Source organism: Lissotriton helveticus, chromosome 10 (genome assembly GCF_964261635.1).
Source record: "Lissotriton helveticus chromosome 10, aLisHel1.1, whole genome shotgun sequence".
NCBI lineage: Eukaryota > Metazoa > Chordata > Amphibia > Caudata > Salamandridae > Lissotriton > Lissotriton helveticus.
In genome coordinates this window covers 1,013,513,387-1,013,533,652 of record NC_136071.1, presented here as the reverse complement: position 1 = coordinate 1,013,533,652, position 20,266 = coordinate 1,013,513,387, and the positions used below count along the sequence as shown (strand labels likewise).

General features: G+C 41.1%; 1 protein-coding gene across 1 annotated transcript in view; it reads right to left on the bottom strand.

Annotated features, from left to right (window-relative positions):
* The window catches only part of COL28A1 (collagen type XXVIII alpha 1 chain), a 621,255-nt gene that overhangs the window by 200,225 nt on the left and 400,764 nt on the right, over positions 1-20,266 (bottom strand). Inside the window, exon 21 of the mRNA XM_078663712.1 lies at positions 18,954-19,025. Within this exon, the coding sequence (XP_078519838.1) occupies positions 18,954-19,025 (72 nt within the window). The remainder of the gene's footprint in view (positions 1-18,953; positions 19,026-20,266) is intronic.

Below are 20,266 nucleotides of genomic sequence, written 5' to 3'. Positions count from 1 at the left end.
TACTTTATCTCGGTTCTATCTCCATGATTTCCGCCTTCCTTCCCCCACTCGTATCTTCCCTCTGCCCTCTATTTCATACCACCACCCCATTTAACTCTCCTCCATTTGCCTCACGGTCTCCTGCTCTCTACATCTCCCTCTCTTGCCAGCTTGTTCTGTTACGCTCTGTCCTTTTATCTCGCATTTTCCCTAATATATCGCATTTATCTTTCTTTTGTCACATTTACCTTGTTTTCTCAGTCTTTTTTATTTCTCTCTCTATCTCTCCTCTCGTTCTGTTTCTCCGTCTGTAAGCTTCAGATTTGTTTCCTCTGTTTTCTCCCTCGTCTGTCTTCTATTTCTCTCGCTATCTTTTCCCCTCTCTCCATCTCTCGTCTTTATATCCCTTCCTCCTCCTCTTGCCCCCTTCTCTCTTTCTTTGTCTTATCCCCCACCTCTTTCACTATGCCCACTTGTCGCTCTCTCCCACACTTACAGTTCCCAGACAAACCTGACTGACTGTCCGCCCAGAGGGCCCAGGAACCCCCAGGCTCTCGAGAGCTTAGGAGCCACCTGTAGTCATTTTATGCCAAGGCTATGCTGAGAATCTGATAGCAGTTCATGGCCCCTGCTAACATTGCAACATACCACTTGGGAGAGCAAAAAACTAATTTGCAGATGTAACTTACTAATGCGAAAAATCTTCCTTACCAATGGACTATCTGCAGTACTGTTGTTTATCTAAGAGTAATTAAAATGCACAGAACAACTGAAAACTCGCTCCTTTAAAGGCTATTCATGTTTTCACAGTGTTTCCATCTCTGTAAACATGCATAAAGCTCATAAGCATAGTTAAAAAAAAAAGCATTGGCAAAGCCAATCGATCTCGCCTTTGGGACCTTATAAGTGTTTAGCCAAGCACAAGTTGATGTTGTTGCACCAAGGATATTGTGCTTCATAACTAAACACTTATATGGTCCCAAAAGCGAGACCTATTGGCTATGCCAATGCTTGTTCTGTATTCAGGGCTGACGGTGGGTCACAGCTGTTTAAGTAAAACTGTTCTACACACCATTCTTAGGTAAGTATGGTAGTACTTCTTCATTTTGCTTGCTCGCAAATATGGCTGTTTGGCATCATGCAAGTCCCTGCCTATGTTCACCTCCTGCAACGAGCCAGCGTGGATTTTTGTCCTTCAATTTCTGAACTTGCCCGATCTTTGGAAGGTCTATTAGAAATCCCTTCCCACTTATTTGCTCATTTTCCATTCATAAGGTGTTCAGGGCAATTTCCCCCTTTTATGTCCTTGCACAGTGCAATTTAGAAGTAGTGAGCATCCTATGTCCTGATGAAGACCCCTTGATACTGGATCCTGCTCGGGGATTGAAATATACATGAACAGCATTATACTGTTTTGGACTTTTTCTCGAGTGAGGAGGCAGTTAACCAGACAAAACGTCAGGAGTTGTCCTGGTCACCAACTTTATTACCTAAAACTTCCTCATGTTGATGGTTCTTGTTGTGGCACTGCTTCATCACACCAAAAAGCTACACTAGCACAGTGGATTGCCACAACTGTGTGATATTATTGCTAATGATAGAAGGATCCTCATCAGGACTCTAAGAATACATGAGCACGAGACAAATTGAGGATGGACACTAATCAAAGATTGCTGAAGACACCAATGGGCTCAATCCAGCTACACCTCTGCAAGGATTCTAGAGACTTACAAAGTCATCAAAACTTGCCGGTGTAGTCCTGTAGGGGACCGGGGACTCTAGTAATGTGAGTGGGCAGTGTGGGCCACTTCTTAAATGTAAAAGTGCCTGCAGAGGAGTACTGCGAGATCTTCCTGGACAGCAGACAATACAGCTTGAAAGGAAAGCTCTGGCAATATTTGATGACTTACAGCCTGATTCATCAATCTCCCGTTTTGCGAGCCCCTAATAGCGATTCATAACAAATCGCTATTAAGGACTTGCAAAACGGGATTCATGTAGGAATTGCATAAAGAAATGCGATTCCTACACATTCCTTATTAGCGATTAGCAATTAGCTAATCGCACATAAGGAACATGTAGGAATCGCAATATTTATTGCAATTCCTACATGAATCCCGTTTTGCAAGTCCTTAATAGCGATTCGTTATGAATCGCTATTAGGGGCTCGCAAAACGGGAGAATGATGAATCAGGCTGTAACTCCCCATTCATTCCTATGGGCCAAAAGTATTCCTTATTTGCGATTAGCAATTAGCTAATCGCAAATAAGATAGCGATTTAAAGGGTGCCAGGGGTGTCCAAAGGACACCCTGTAGCACCCCTTAAATGCAAATTGAAACAGGTGTTGCGCACACACATGTCTGACATGTGTGTGTGCAACATGCAACTTAGAAAAATGCTTTTAAAAGCATTTTTCTACGTTTTCGCTATTTACCACGAGGTTTGACCTCGCGGTAAATAGCGGGCCGAAATTGCGAAATCGCAATTTTTAAATGGATGATGAATTGCATTTAAGGAATCTCAAATAGAGATTCCTTAAATGTAATTCCTCGCAAAATAGCGAAATCGCTATTACCGATTTTTGCACTTGGGATGATGAATCCCAAATGTAAAAATAGCGCTCGCAAAGGGCCAGATTCTGAGAATCTGGCCATTTGCGAGCCGATTTCGGCTTGATGAATCAGGCTGTTAGTGCCCATCCTTTATTTTTCTCGGGCCTATGTATTCTTAGTGTCCTGAGACTTCTATCTGTCTAAAGGATCAAAACATTTCTGTCTAGTTCTACAAACTCAATTTGATGGTACGTACATAAGAATAAAATGGGTCATGTTGTTCTTATTTGATACACACTCTTGGTCATGTATTGTAACATGTGTGTAGCACTTATATGAGAGCACTGAGCTCGTTTCTCACCGCACAGCCACTTCATTATCACATTGTTTTTACTTTTTATATATATGATTGAATAAATTAATCATTTGATGTATTTGTACATTTGTTGTGATATCTATGGTCTTGGGGCCACTGTTCTTTATTCATAGGCTTACCCAAAGCCCCAGGTGGCACTCGGGTTCTCTTGTTGCCAATAATTTAGAGGAAACTCCAGCAAGAAAAAATTGCTGAGAGTGTGCGTTCTCGATCGTGGCAAATAAATCTATCCAGGACGTTCCCCACTGATCGAAAATGTCTTGCACCATACTGCGAAGTAGAGGATCTCTCAAATGACGCCTGCTTAGTGCGTCCACTCTAGCATTCACTGACCCAGCTAGGTGGTTAGTGTCCTCAAAAATGTTCTGCTGGTCTAGAACCTCATGAGACTTAGAAACTTCTGGCACAAGTCCCAGGAGCTCACTCTGCCCTGTTTGTTCCATTACCACATGGCAGAAAAGGTATGCCTTTGGTGGATGACTTGAAGCTCCAGCAGGCTAATATGGAGCTGGCCCTCCACTGAGGTCCAGGGGCTTGTAATCACCACTTCCAGCTGGCTCCGCGAACCTATCAGTGATGCATCTGTCAAAACCACGAACTCTGGATATTGGAGTGAGAGCACCCATCGATAGGCCAGGTTGGGATCTACCAGCTACCCCTGCAGTTCCTTAGCTCATCCCTTTTGAGATCTGAATGGAGGTGAAGAGGCAGCGCCGATGCCGAGGCTACTGGGATCTGCATGAAAATACATGATCTGCAAGTGCAGAGACACCTTCCAGTTTCCTGGGTCCAAAGCAGAAAGAATGTGAGACAGGGTAAGCATTTGGAATTTCTTTTTCCTCAGACAGGTATAGTCCTTAGGCCTCCATCATTCTTTGCTACAAGGAATAGAACCCCTCTCCTCCCGCCAGATCTGACATCCTTGGCCCAGAAAAAGGTTTGTTTCTTGTAGCAAGATTGTACAGTGGTCCTCTGAAAATCGTTCTGATGTGGGGAGAAAATGGGGCGGGGAGGAAATGAAAGGTAGGGCATGGCCCCTTTGAAAGATTTGTAAGCCCACTTATCTGACTTAAAGGGTCTCAAGCTGGAGAGCAAATGGTTTATATTGTCTACTACTGAATGATTATTGGCCTTTGAGGGCAAGGTAAAGGACCTTAGCAGCAGCTGCAGGAGAGAAGAAGAATTAAGGGAGGACTGTCCCCGCTGGTGTGGTCAGCGTTGGCCATCCCAATTTGGAAGGGTTTGCTGTTTCGGCACAGGTTAAGAGGGCTAGAGTTGCATGTAAGCTATACCCTCAGAAGAACTCTTGCATTTTTTGTAATGTTGGTGGAACTACTTGGGGGAGACCAGAGTCACAAACATCACGCTGTGGCGTGATTATCCTTGAATCATTTAAGCCTTCTCTCCAAACAATCTCTAGACATCAAAGAACATGTCCATCAAGGATGCTTGGACATCTCCTGAAAACCCAGTTTCTCTCATCCAGGTGTGCCTTATAAGCATGACACTGATGCTGCTAGCTTTGCCAATATAAGCTGTGGATTCTACAATAGCAAGCAAGACATACTTCTCCATGTCCTGGCCATCAGGTATCATTTTATCCAGCAAAGCTCTGAGGTCTTCCAGGATGTCCTCAAGATCTCACTCACCATGTCCCATAAAGCATGTCTGCACACTACGTTCAAGGATCTAAAGGCTAAAGTAGTCAAAGAGAACATTCTCTTTTCCATGGCATCAATTGATTTTGACTCGCTATCCTGAGGATTTGTCAGAAAGGCATTAAAATTGACTTTACGTGTTGACACCTGTACCACTAGTCTTTGAGGTGTAGGACATTTTGTCAAAAAATCAGGAACATTGGGGGCCGGTCTGCATTGCCTGGCCATGGTTCAACTAACATGGGTCCTCAAGTATGACTGAGAAGAGGATGGGCCTAGTTAATGTACTTCAGTTAACAAGTTTTCCTTAGTTTCCTTAGTTTCAAAAGTAGGCAACTGTTAACACAACACTTCTGCTGCCCTTGCACAACTACATCGAAAATAGACTTTCTTCTGTTGGTGGGCCTAATTGGCAACTTCAGCTTAGCCCCTGGAGACATTTCTAACCCACTTGCATTTTGCAAATCAAGATATAGTCTGTCATCAGTGTAATATGGGAGAAATAGCTTGTCCACCTTCTCAGCACCAGTGCCGTATGAAACATTTTGCATCCCGTGAATCACAGCAGAGTAAGATCCAAATAATTCCCTAAACTCTGATGGTACTGGTGTTGAGGCAGAACCTGAAGAATAGAGTTGTTTGCAAAGTGCCTGGTTGCATCTTTGTAACCTTATAGCATGACAGAAGCTGGAGCAGACCAATGACAGCTTGGCTTCAGTGACCATCATCAGAGTCAGGGGTGCTGCAGGTCAAGTCAGCATCAGCACCGGCACAGAAGGGACTGGTATGGACGTGGGGGCCAAGGTGGAAGTGTAAACTTGTGCTGGAATGGGCCAGGAATGGGTCCCAGAGAGTCAGTTACTGCAGAGGAAAGGCCCACCATTGGAAGCTTAACTGGAACTCCTTATGGCTTCATGCGATCCAATGGCACACCAGAGGGAGCTGGAAGAATATGAAAGTGCAACAGCATAGACTCCTTGATAGCCAATATATGCTACAAGACTAGGGAATTCAGAGCTTGCCAGGACCAGTTGAGGGACTGGATATGATTCCGAAGATTCTTGCAAGGTATGATTGTTCGAAAAATGTCCTTGCATTCTCACTTGATTTTAAGTGGCAGGATGGGATCAAGTCCTGCTTAGTTTTCTTGCGCTTATGGTGCATTTTTCGCTTCAACTTACTGTAAGACTTTGAGCAGGATCAGCTCCCTAAACAGAATCCTGAGCGACCTCATGAAATGATAACTTATGTTTTGACCGTGACCTGTTCTTATGTATGGCGATATAGAGTTTCACCTCCTGTTCCCAGATCCCCTTCAGGTGCATGAGGAAGTATGTATTACATGACTTTAAGTTGTGATCAGAGCCCCAGTATCAAAAACACACATCATGCAAGTCAGTGACCACATCTGCTTCCTGCCGTCGCAGCACAGCTTGATATTTATTGTTTTTGGGAAAGAAATCATTCTTGGCACACTGTCTGAGATAAAATTTGAAGGCATCAGAAAATCAACAAAGTTGTGAGTGGAGCTCCGGATCCACATCAAAGAGTGTGTAAAGAAAAAAATGCCTGTCAGCATGCAAGGATATGGCTTATGCATGGCTCTGCAGTCGTCACAGAGCCACACAGAGCTACATATCAGTTTACTTAGGTATTGCTGTAAAATTCTCTGGACACTGTCTGGCACCTGTGTATGTACTAAAGGTGAGAACTCTTTGATACTTTATCACTTGGAATATTCTGGAGTGTGTGTTATTGTGTTTTACGCATAACATTTATACCAATCCCATCACAAATTAAGCATATTCTCTTACCTGCATGAAGAAATAGTTTCAATGACTTCTCATGATAAGGGGAACAAGATACTCTGTCCTATTATTGAGCCTCTTGGATCTACAATCACTGCAAATGCTATATATGTAGAGTTTCAACAATAAGCCAATCTGTCTTTTCAGAGATAGTTTTTGTACGGAGGTATGAGGATATGCCCATTTGAGGCTGTATTACAGCAAATTTGAGATCAGATCACCACACACAATATTTGCTTTTTTGGCCTCCTAAAAAGATAGAGAATGTACTCATGTCCAGAGACACGTGGTACTCATGTCACTAGAGTGCAAGACAAGTCTGTTCACATGCATGATACAACCTTCTGATACTTTTTCGTTATTTTATTAGAATTTTTATAAAGACACTTATAATGCACATAGTGTCTGATGTAAAATGTGTAGGATCATATCACAAGATGGAGCGAGATGATGTTCGTTTGCTCACACTCTATGATGGTTTAAATGAGGAAGTGACAGAATGGAAGATATAGTAACTATATCACAGCAATCTCATATGGAGCTGAGATACATTATCAATTGTTAACTTGCATTTTTAGAAATGCATGAGATCAGGTGGACTAACTTTTGCATTTTCATGTATTTTTTGTGCATCAAATAACGTGTAACTTGAGGAGAAGAGTATATGACTTGGTATGTTGATCTGTGGTTGCACATTCCAAGATAGCACCCATTTTCCTACAAAATGTTATATTTTTTAATGTTTGTTTATATCACAATTTAAGTGGTGTAATGTCGCATAGCCTTTCATGTGAATAAGGCTGTTGACGGGCAAAATGTCTTGTAGGTTGTTTACTTGAATAAAAACTTAGGGCTGTATGTACTGCCTTTAGTGAGAATCCAGCATGATGTTACATTCTACCAGGAGTGTCAGGAATATATAAAAAATATATGCATATAAAAAATGTATCAGCTCAATTTAGGTGCAACAAGAAAAATAACAATTTCTGACGAGATGGATTTTTTAAGACTGGACCGTCATGCAACCATCAGACCTCAGAACCCAAAGTCTCAAAAGCCAACCGGAGGAGGTGCCGATGGAGACAGCAATGACAAACAAACAGGCAAACAAAACAAAAACAAAAATACCAAGAAAATATGGAAGCACAAGTAACTAGTAAAAATTACGACCTAATCAAATCAATCATAAACCTTTACAGATCTAGCACTATCCAAGGCTGATAAACAGATTTTAATGTTGGGACTGTCATTCTGCCCAAAGCAGACAATGGACTATCCCTAAGTGAGGATTGATACTTTTAAGTATACAAGGAAACTCAAGCTCTTAAAAACACACACATTGAGGAACAGAGTGAGGGATGACTTCAGAGATATGAACCAACTTGAAGTATTAGTGGATGGTACAACAATTGCGGACCTATCTGTCCTAAAAACCCTGAGAGATTTGGAAAAGGAAAATAAGGACCCGAATACTCAAGTAACAATCAAGGACATCATAATGGAACAGAACTTGAAAACTGGTGAAACAATAATTACATTGTTCAGGCCACAATCAAGAGCAATCCCGTCAACTGCTAAGGATTATATTGATACGTTTCATGAACTAATTACTGTCGGCCTCAAGAGGATCAATAGAGGTAATAACCAAAGCAACAGAAAACGCACTGCCAGCGAATGGAAATACCATGACTTGGTGGAAAAAATCAATAAGAAGAAGCAAGTTGTCTTAAGGAACTCCGATAAAGGGGGCAATGTTGACCTTTGGTCGATGGATATGTACTTACAGGAAGCCCGCAATCAGTTAAATCAGAGAGATTGTTAAAAAAAATGCAAACAGGAAATAATGACCAAAGCTCATGCTGAATATAGTCTGGAATTAGAGCAGTGGATGAAGGAGGGTTTACTCTCACATGATGAATTCAGATATCTCAGGAATGACTCACCAAGGACTCCGGTGCTGTTTTTCATTCCAAAGGTGCACAAAAATGTCAGTTGCCCCCCTGGATGACCAATAATATCGGCCAACGGAAGTATGATGGAGAATACATCCAAGTACATTGACTTCTTTTTTAAATCTTATGTGTCAAAATTACTTTAATACGTAAGGGGCAGTAGTGACTTTTTGAAAATGACATACAATATACCTATGGAACAGGATTTTTTATTAATTGCACTGGACATAACAACTCTCTACAAGAGCATTGCACACAATGATAGTTTAAGAGCTATGGAATTCTTCCTGAGTGACAGATCGATCAGCTTATGGAAGCATACACAGATGATGTTGGCAATGGAAAAAAAAGTTACCTAGAAGAGAACTACTTTCTATTTGAAGGGGTTTTGTACCAGCAAAAGTGGGGGACTGCGATGGGCACCTGTTTCGACTCCAGCTACGCGTGTTTACATGTAGGCTGGTGGGAGGAACAGGTGCTCTGCTGAGAAATTGCACAGGTATGGGAGAACTTCATAATATTGTGGGACAGATTCATAGATGCTTTATTTGTGATCTGGAGAGGAACAATTGACTCCGCAGAACAGTTTGTCAGTCATCTAAACAACAACAATGTGAATTTGAAATGTACACATACCATCAATAAAAGCAGTCTAACTTTCTTAGATGTGGAGGTACATGTGGAGGCAGGGAAACTTGAGACCAGACTTTACAGGTAGGTAACAGCAGGCAATACATGCATGCATCTAGCTTTTATCCAGCCCATACAAAACAGAGCGTACGTACGGTGAAATTCTACAAGCTAATAGAAATTGTAGCACATCTAATGACTTAATCAAATGCCAGAAGGAGATGAGCCAGAGATTCAGCGAGAGGGGCTATGGGCAAACAATGTTGGAGGTAGCAAGGCAGGAAGCAAATAGGAAGGAATGGGAGGTGATCTTATTCTCTAAAAAGGAATCCAGAATGCAAAAGATAGAACAGCAATGCGTTTTCTTCTGGGTACAACACCCAGAATAAAGAGTTCAGGGATCTTGTCAACAAAAACTGGCATAAAACAGATCCAATTATTGGGAAAATTTTGCCTAGACACCCACCCATTACGTTTCATAGAGCTCCATCCCTGAGAGATGCCATTGTTAAATCTAGCCCAGAAATGGAAAGTGACCCAGATTGCTTCAGGCTGCACATGGCTTTAAGAAGTGCAGAAGATGCAGAGCATGCAGTATAAGTCGAAATACTTTAGCTTATCCTCCCACCTTTGGGAGTAAGCAGGGGATGTTCAGGGGCCCTATAACTGCAAGACTGAATTTACAATCTATGTACTGACCTGTACCTGTGGCTAGTAGTATGTGGGTAGCACCACATAGCAAAGTCCAAAAAAGAATCCTGCAGCATTTGAGGGCAATCACCAATGCTGATAGAAAATACCCTGTAGCTCCACATTGCGAAACAGTACACCAGAAAGACCCACACTAGTTAAATACTTTGTGATAGATGCGGTCCCGATAATGTAAGAACATTACGGGAGCTTGAAACAAGATACATTCTTAGTCATGATAGTACAACACCGAATGGGCTTAACTGTGATGAAGAATTTCACTTGTGCCTTTACCTCAAACCTTAACTGTAACTTCACCTTTAACTTTTTCTTCAATTTTAGTTCTGAATGATGAGAAATTGGTTGTAACAAAGTGATGCAAATTGACTTCTAGCAGACGTGACCTACCTCCGCGGGTTAAAAACTGCAAATGGCATCATCAGGCACTAGCCAAAACTCAAGTTGTTGGGATTAAAAAATATTATTTGATTAATTGGGCACTTGCCTGCAATTGTGAATGCTCTGTGTGATTAGAGCAAATGAAATGTGCATCTGATCATGATATTTGTTTGACACTTGTCTCTTCTAGCCTAGACACTTGAAGTCTGATTCATGATGTATAGTAAAACATTTGAAATGTTTTGAATATTTATTTTGACGCAGTACACCCTAATATGTTATACCCTAATATGTTATATTCACAATCTGCATGCCTCATGCCTCAAAAACAATATGATGTCATGTTTAGATTAAAATATTGAGTGAATGTAACTCGTAGTGGAAAACAGCACCTGTAAACCTTTGGCAAGGGGGTAGTCTTTTCGTGTTTGAAGTTTGACCTCTGCAAAGATAAGGCCAGTGATAGGCAGGCAAACTGGATGTGATCAAGGCCGCCTTGTCGGCTGAAATGCATTGTGTCTTGCGTAGAATAAAGACTGTTTGAAACCGCATTGAAATCGGCTCCGTATATATATATATATATATTACCTACTGGCAGTCAACAGTAGGTACTCATAGTTTGGACCTAGTTTCCATAGATAAAGCGTTTTTTGTTTTGACAATAACTTTGGGGCCATTTGACAAATCTTCACGGCATTTTTAAAATTGGTATGACGCTCACTTCAGTTACTGTCTTGAAAGTTTCAGGGTGATTCGTGAAGCTGAGGACAAGAAAAAGGGATGTCCTACAAAGCGTTTTCCCAATGCAATTTCCCATAGATAGTTTAGTTATGACTACAGCTAGAACTGCTAGATGGAATTAAACCAAATTTGGCAGAAAGCTATGGTTTGAGCCAGAAAAAGTATTTTTTGTTATTTGGTGTACATTTGTTAGGTAGATTTGGAGATATTAAAGAAAATACAAATGTGCGTATTTTGTATATCTATAGGCGCAACCAGGAAGTATTGGCAGCCAACTTGGGACTAAGCCTTAGCCAGCCCCCCTTCCTCCCAGAACTAGCAGAAAGAGGCAGAATATAGGTCAGCAACGATCAGAAAGAGTCAAAATAAAGTTCATCAACAACCAGTAAGAGGTAAAATAGAGGTCAGAAATTAGCAGAACGAGGTAGAATAAAGGTAAGCAACAAGCAGAAAGAGGCAAAGTAGCGGTCAGAAACAAGCAGCAAGATGCAGAATAAAGGTCAGCAACGAGCAAAAAAAGGCAAAAGAAAAGTCAGCAACAAGCTGAAAGAGGCAGGATGAAGGTAAGAAACAAACCGATAGTGGCAGAATAAAGGTCTAAATGAGCAGAAAGAGGGATAATAAAGGTGAGCAATGAGCAAAGCGAGGCAAAACAAAGGCTAGCAACAAGCAGAAAGAGGCAAAATAGGAATCACTCACGGACCCAGTCAGGCACGTATGCATCCACTTACAGAATCAGTCATACTCTCTCTCAACCACTCACAGATCTACTCAGATACTCATGCCCTGATTTACTGGTCCACTCAGGGACTTCCAGACCCACTCAGTGACTCCCACACCCATTCACAGACCCACTCAGACACTCATGCAGTCACTCACGGAGTGACTGACACACTCACGGAGGCACTCGCAAACCCCCTCAAACACTAATGCACTCACTCAGACACCCACTCAGCCACTCACAGACCCAGTCACACACTCACACACCCAGTGTGACACTCATGCATTCATCCACACACCCACTGAGACACTCACTTTCAAAGGTTACAGATTACAGTTAGGAAATAACATTAAAATCATAGTTATTCACCAAAGATATTCACAGAAAAAACAAAGGTTACAGGGAAGTTATAATTAGGAAACAGAATTTAAAAAAACAGAGAAATTTACTGACAGAACAGTTTACAGGGACCTTATAGTTAGGAAATAGAATTTTAAAAACCTCAGAACTTCACCGAAAAAATCAAAGCTTACAGGGAAGTCATCAGTGATGTCACTGACAATCTTGGTGTTCCTGGGAAATTTTCTTTTGCGCCAAGCAATATATTTTAAGGCGCATCCTGCAGCCCCAGTCAAGGTAGACACAATGAATATTTTTGTGCGATCGGATTTATGTAAGTCGACTATGGACAAGCGGTGGAGGCTTCGTCAACTTATAGATCCCTTTAAGACTGTCTCGTCTCAGGTGTTCTTGCAAGAGCCTGCACGTCTAAAAGTAGTCAAGGATGGCAGAAAATACTTTTTTTCTCAATGAGCAAGACGCCAAACAAGCTTTGAGTAAATGGTAAGTAGCAAGTAGTATCAATAGTCTTAAGCCCTTTGCAGTAACTCTAAGAGAGGATGTTTTTTTGGAAATAGACTTTTATCTTCTGCATGGTAATGGACACTATAACGGACACTCCTAAGAGACTTCCACTCTTTATTTCCTTTCCTTTTTGTTTGTTGTTGTTCATCTTCTTCTTCTTTTCTTATTCGTAAGCACATAGGGCATGTGGCATGATTGTCGTATAGGTTAGGGGACAGTAGGGGTCACCCAGGACGGGTGATTGGGGGGGTTTAGGGAGGGAGTCTTTGCAATGATGTCACCATGGAACAGCAGGGTAAGGAGCAATTCCTTTTTCTAGTAACTGGGAAGGGGGTGGGTGAAGGGTCAGGTAGGGATGACTGCCTGGGGTAGGGGGGGGGGTAAAAGCCACAGTTTTGATTGTTCAAATTCCGTTATTTATGCAGAGCAACAGACAGAGGAGTTTGCTATAATGAGTACTTATAATTTGATCCTGATTTTGAAAATGTCATAATGCCTGAACTTAAGTGTATGTGTTGGAATGTGGCGGGATTAAATCAAGAGGGGAAATGACGATTAGTAATGGAAGAGTTACGCACTTTTAAGCCTTATATACTAGGGTTGGCAGAGGCGCATATTGCTTATAAAGACAAAGCACCTTTTAAACACTTGGCATACGACCTTATGGTGTGCACATCACAAACAGTATCTATCCAGGGGTGGCTTTGTTAAAATCTAGATTGTGTCATGCTACTGTTGTTCACTCACTCGCAGATACTAGGGGAGGTGGGCAATTTCACAAATCTTGATCTATGGGCATATGCTCACAATATGTATGGTTTATGGCCCTAACACAGACTGCCCAGATGTTATTTATCAGGTGAGCTCCGAGCTGTTGGAATGGTCAGGCGATAGGATAGTAATGGGCGATTTTAAGTGGATTATGGATAGAAGGATTGACAATGCTTCTGCTTGCGTCAGAATGTGTAAAACCAATACTGCCATATGTGAGCTCCTGCATTTGCATCAGTTGGAAGAATCTTGGAGGAAGTTATTCGCTAATGTGCCAGGCTATATCTTTTTGTCATCTCCCCATTAGCACTATTCTCCAATTGATATAATTTTTGCCAAATATTCTAGTTTGGAAAACGCACTGGTGGCAGTCTGTCCTAAAATCACTTTAGATCATAACCCTGTTATGCTAACAGCACAGGTACAGTAAAACACGCAAGCATGAACCAGGGATTTTACTTTTCATAGACATCTTCTTAGCAATTCGGAATACATAGAGGTGATGCGTAAGGCACTTGGGGAGTATATTGACTCTAATATGGTTTTGGCATCAATTGCAACAGTCTGGGACTGTTTAAAGGCTTATGTCAGAGATATTACACTCCAATTTATTATAAGGCAAAACAGATTGGGTACCCGATAGTGGGACCAGGAGCAAAAATGGTGCTGAGACTTGGAGCGTCAGCATGCTGCAGCCATTGTCACTCAGAGTGAGACTGAACATTCGTTATTTCAAAAGATCATAGAATCACGGGCCAAGCTCAAAAGACGGCTAAAAGATAAAATCTCTAATAACTATCACAAGCTTCGGACTAAACAGTACGAGTACGGCGAAAGAGACGGCCGGCTATTAGCTAATCAGATTGCAGATCAAAATGCTAAAACCCAGGAAAAATCGATTAAAGGGGTTGATGGCTTGATATATATTAGGTCTGCTCACATAGCTGACCATTTTGGGTTCTTTTATGCTAAGTTATATAGTGGCTCAGGCAGCTCGGGTGAGCAGATCATTTTTGAATACACGCAGGAATGTCAGTGTCAACCCTGTGTCCGTTGGTATCTGAGCCACTGGATGCAGACATTGATTGATGCATGCGAAAGCGAGGAAGCTATTAAGGCTCTGCCGGTTGGCAAGGCAGTTGGCGAGGATAAGATTCCAGTGGAATTTTATAAAATCTTTAAAGATATACTGGTCCCTATCTTCCTCAAGGTATGCAACTCTATTTTACAGGAAGAAGAGGTCCCTCTCTCTTGGAACACATCTTATATCATTGTTTTCCCACAAAAGGGGAAGCCTATTGACGAGATGAGTTCATATCGACCACTAGCGCTGATCAACGCCGACGCTAAGCTCTTTTCTAAAATCCTCCCGGCTTGCTTGGCTCCGGTAATTCATTTAATAGTCTCTGAGCAACAGCACAGCTTTGTTACCGGAAGAGACACTTCTGCTCATATTAACACCGCAATAGCCGCATTCGAAATCTCTGGACAGAAAGGTCAGCAGATGGGAACAAACCCATTTTTTTAATACTAACAAGTCAGGGATTATGTTACTCGAGGTCGGGGACTATCCGAGCTGTCTAGCTCATGTGAGACCTTGTCTATACTTGTCGGGACCAGAGGGCAAGGAGCTATCGGTAAAATCTATCAAAAACGTATAGGGTCGGCGGGCGATGACGGTATACAAATTGCTGCTAAACTTAGCCGGGTTTTTGGCTCTGATATTTCTAGGGAGGAAATACAAGAATCTCTTCAAACAATTGATTCATCTGTAAGATCTGTCAATTTAAAATTACAACAGCACAGAATTATTTTTATGCTATATTACACTCCCGAGCAAATGTTCAAATGGGCTAATAATGCAACCGCTTCTAAGACCAACTGCCCTAAGTGTCAGGAATACGCTGCTGATTTACATCATATGTTTTTTATCTGCCCTCGGTTAAAGGATTTTTGGTCCAACATTGCATTGGCTTTGTCAACTTGGGTCGGATATGATAGCCCGGTCTCGGGTAAAGAGCTGTTGCTGGGACTATTCTCCGAATCTGGGTGTCTTACGAAACCCTTAGCCTCTATTATTGCTTCTTGTGCTTGTTTGCGTATAGCCCGCTCTTGGATACATGCCACACCTCCTAATATTAATGAATTTTGGTCTCTGATGAGGGAGATCTATGAAATGGAAACTGGATTGACAAAAGCTGGAGGCCCCTGATCCCTGTTAAAACTGTGCAGGATTTAGTCCTGTCTTCATTGGGATTAATGATTGTATGTGTCCTCTTCTTTTTCTTTTCTTTTCTTTTTCTTCGTACTCTTTTCTTCTTCCTTCCATGTCTTTTTTCCTTCCTTTTTCTGCTCCTTTGTGCTCTGCATATGCATACCGATGTCTTTATTTATTTTTTGTTTTTTTGTTGTTTTATATTCACTATTTGTGTATCTTTTTTGTGGCAATAAAAGTTGAAAAAATGTAATAAAAAAAGGGAATTTACTGACAAAACAAAGGTTACAGGGACGTTACAGTTAGGAAATAGAATTTAAAAAACCTTAGAACTTCACCAAAAATATCATAGGTTACAGGGAAGTCATCAGTGATGTCACTGACCATGTCATGAGTGATATAATATGTGAGGTCATAAGCAGTGCATTGCAAGGACGTAAGTTACAGTAAGCTCAGATAACTATAACTGCTGAATTTCACTCGTTTTGAGCCTAACTATAACGTCCCTGTAACCTTTGTTTTTTTCCAGTGAACATATATATATATATATATACATGTGTGTGTGTGTATAAAGCAACTTGCCGAAACGTGTTGATTTGTATAGTAAAGGACTGTTTTTATTGCTGATTGCTTGAGCCTAAAATAAATAGATAATTTTTATGAAAAACTGACCAGGAAGTCAGAGTTTCTACTTGTGTTTGCTGGATGTGTGCCGCCGTAGGATCGGGTGTCCAGGAGAAGTAACATCCCACGGAGATATCTATCTATCTATCTATCTATCTATCTATCTATCTATCTATCTATCTATCTATCTATCTATCTATCTATCTATCTATCTATCTATCTATCTATCTATATATATATATATTTGTATTTACGTTACATTGATGATGTTTTTCTTATTTGGAGGGGTAACACTGATAGTGCCAAAGCGTTTGTAGATTTGATTAACAGAAACACCATTAATCTAAATTTTACTTCGAATATGAGTTCTAAATCTATCTGTTTTTTGGATGTTGAGGTATTTGTAGAAGGTAACACCCTAAATACAAGACTCTACAGAAAGCCCAGCGCTGGGAACACTATACTACATTCAAATAGCCAACATCCGGCTCACTTGATTCGAAGCATTCCTTTCGGGGAAATGCTCCGGATCAAAAGAATCTGCAGTACCGATGTCGAGTGTGCGGCTGCACAGGAGGCATGCAGGTTACGTTTCCTGGCCAGAGGTTATTCAAATAACAATCTCACCAAAGTGATCAAGCGTTCAAACTCAGTCAGCAGACAAGAGGCTCTGATTCCCAAAGCAAGAAACATCCATTTGGATGTCTCCTTGGTAGGGGAGGTTAAAACCAGTTCCCCACGAGTCATTCTGACATATAACCGACAACATGGGGCTCTTCGGAAAATCTTGTACAAAAACTGGAATCTGGTTCAAAGTGATCCAGTGATCGGTCACAAAGTCAACATCAAACCAGAACTTACATTCCGAAGATCTCCCTCCATGTCAAAGGCATTAGTCAGTAATACCGTGGAGCCAAGAGCCTCCACCACTTGGTCGACACTTAAGAAAGGCTTTAAGGCATGTCCACAATGTAAAGCCTGCCGATTTGGCAGCAATAGGACTCACTTTAAAAGCCCATTTCATGAACACCCTACTGCTATCTCCAAGTGGCTCACCTGCAAGACTGATTATGCCATCTATGTGTTGGAGTGTCCATGTGGACTCCAGTATGTGGGCAGTACCAAACTGCCCGCCCACAAACGGATACTCCAACACATACGTGCAATATCTGGGCACAATCAAAATTATCCGGTTGCCAGGCATTGTCAAGAAAAACATCTAGGCATACCTGATAAGCTCCAATTTTTTTTGATTGACTGTGTCGAAGTCTCAAGGAGGGGAGGGGACCGTGAGGCCAAACTCCGTCTCCTTGAGACGAGATACATCTTGGAGCTCAATACGAAAAATCCTAATGGTCTCAACGATAGGGAAGATCTTTATACTTGCATTTAGGATTAGTCAGTATGCCCATAAGACCTGTCCGGATTTATAAAATAATTTCTTTTCCCAATGGGGTGATTCTTTCTGTACATAACTATTTTTAACTATGAAAAAAAGAGTTTTTAGAAACTTTTCTGTGATTTCATCGTAGAAATTATCTGTTGTAACAAGTTGTACTGTATACTGCCATTTTTGCACAATCACTTTTGCACTTATCATGTTTCTAGCAGGCATTGTGACAGGCCCACTTGGGCTCTATTCAGAATTTTCTATTTTTTGTCTCATGAATTTGGACTAACGCTGTTATATTGAATGTGAGCATGTTTTTGACTTTTTACACAAACTTGAAACTTTGATTACTTACAGGCAATGGGCCGACGCTCTTATACATAGACAAAATCATTTGTCATGTATGGATATCATTTCCACTAGCTTGTGTACTGTAAATATGCTTGTTTATTTATAAACTGTATAATTGGTTTTATTGATTGTGAAACACTTTGAGGAAATTCTAGGTGTTTCATCAGGGCTTTCTTCCATTGACTGCACAATCTCAGCGTTCAAATGTATAGTATTTCTACCATTTTTATGATTCATTCGTATGCACTGTCACTTTAAATGCCCCGCTCAATGACGAGCAGTTTGTCATGTGATCAAGCCTTTTCGAAGGCGAAACGCGTCATGGCGGCAGCGCTGGCTTCATCTGAATAAATCACCTTTGCACCAGCACCTTTTGGGTCGACTCTTTGTCACTACGATTCCGGCAGTTCCCTGTCTTCTGAGTGACGAGCTTGGCAAATATATATATATATATATATATATATATATATATATATATATATATATATATATATATATATATATATATATAAATTCCAAGTTCCCAGCAAAAGGATTTAATGCGCACTCGGAAGGAGGGTAGAAACCACCAAGTTTTTATTTTCTATAGTCGCTACGCGTTTCGAGACCCACCGGTCTCTTGATCACACGTGTGATCAAGAGACCGGTGGGTCTCTTGATCTTGAAAAATCCTTTTGCTGGGAACTTGAAATTTGTACAAACTTTACCGGCGCTAGGGGTCCTGCCGGCACATGCGCCACCTGACTACGGGAACAATTCAGGAAGGATCCTTTTTGTGTTTTGGATATATATATATATATATATATATATACACACACACACACACATTATGTATATATATTGGGGGTTTTTAAGTGATGGAAGGGCAGTCTCACTTGCTGTCTAGCTATCTGGACATCCTTTGAGAGCTCAGCTAGGAAACCATTAGTGTTACGGCAGTCTTTACATTGCAAAACACGGAGAAACCTACTCTTAAGAGTGGTGGAACAATTTAGGTGATGCAAGGACAGTGTTACATGCTATCTAATGTAGACATACTTTGAGCGCTCAGCTAGGAAACCATTAGAATGATGAAAACACTTCTAGTGGGAAACCAAGTTGGTTATGTACATTGAATGGCCTCGCTTGTATTACCAGTGCTATTAATTAATTGAAATGCATGCACCCAACAACTCTAGGTAAAATTACATTAAGAATTGATAACAAGTAAAAGTTAATAAAAAGACGTACCTTATTCCCCGAAGGTCCTTGTGGTCCTTGAGGGCCAACAAATCCCCGAGATCCTTTCTCTCCCTGATCACCCTGTACACAAATATAAATAAAATGACTTCTCAAATAAATGTAATACATATGTACATTGTATAATGCCTGGTGTACAAGGAAAAATATGTATAGCTACTTGAAAGGAATTTGCTAAAATCAGTTAGTATGGAAAGGTGCATTCAAATAAAACTGACCTATTGTAAGGTTGGTTTCATCTGTGCACATTATTCAGGATAAAAAAAACTAACCATACTGCTCGCTTAGGCAGTTTACGAAAAAAACAGGGATATAAATCCTATATGGCATAAAAAGACAATTGCATTCACTTATTAGATAATACTATATTTACTTAAAGTCCATATTTAAGCGAAAATAGTGCATTTTGTTTAATCAAACATGGTTGACAGAAGGTGCCAATAATAATGGAAGTTTCAGCCAACTAGGAGATATGCTAATTTTCATGATGCAATAGGGTGGTTATTTGCCCTGTGCCCATTTCATAATAGTTAGAGCTTTATGTCGCAGAGGTTCCATTCAAAATAAATACAGAACTTCGTGTAAACGACCCACACACAGTGGTGTCTGGCTAAAATCACTATGCACCTGTCAAAATATGCGTATTTTAAGGTACTTGTAAACCCCAAACTAACCTGAGCTCTACTCATGGGTAGCCTGGCACAGAGCAGTCAGGCTTAACTTGGAGGCAATGTGTAAAGTATGTGTGCAACACTTTCAACAGTGAAAACAGCACACAAAACGTTCCCACTCTAGGGGGCATATTTACAAGGGCTTTATCTCCGCTTTTTTGGCTTTTAAGAGGGTGCTAACATGCATAATCGCATGTTAGCACCCTTTTTCCCAACGCCTCCCTTTGCATCTCTAATGAGATGCAAAGTGGGCATCACTGGGCGTACCTTGCCAATATCGCGGATGTTCACATCGCGATATTTACAAGGCTGCTCCAGCATTTTAGCACACGTTCGTTTTTGGAGAAAACAGCTGTTTTCTCCAAAAAGTAACGTCTGCTAAGATGCAGACTTACCTTTCCCTAACATTGGGGTGGATTATGCTGATACGAACCTGTGGGTCGTATCAGCAAGGTAATCGCCGTTTTGCAGGGAACATCCCTGCAAAACGGCGATAAACTTGCTATCTCTGGAATTTTTATCGCCCTGGAGAAACGCGTAATTAATAACGCGCTACCAGGGCGATACATTCCAGAGATAGCCTGCTATAACAAAATTATCGCTAGGAACCCGTTGTTAATATGCCCCCACATT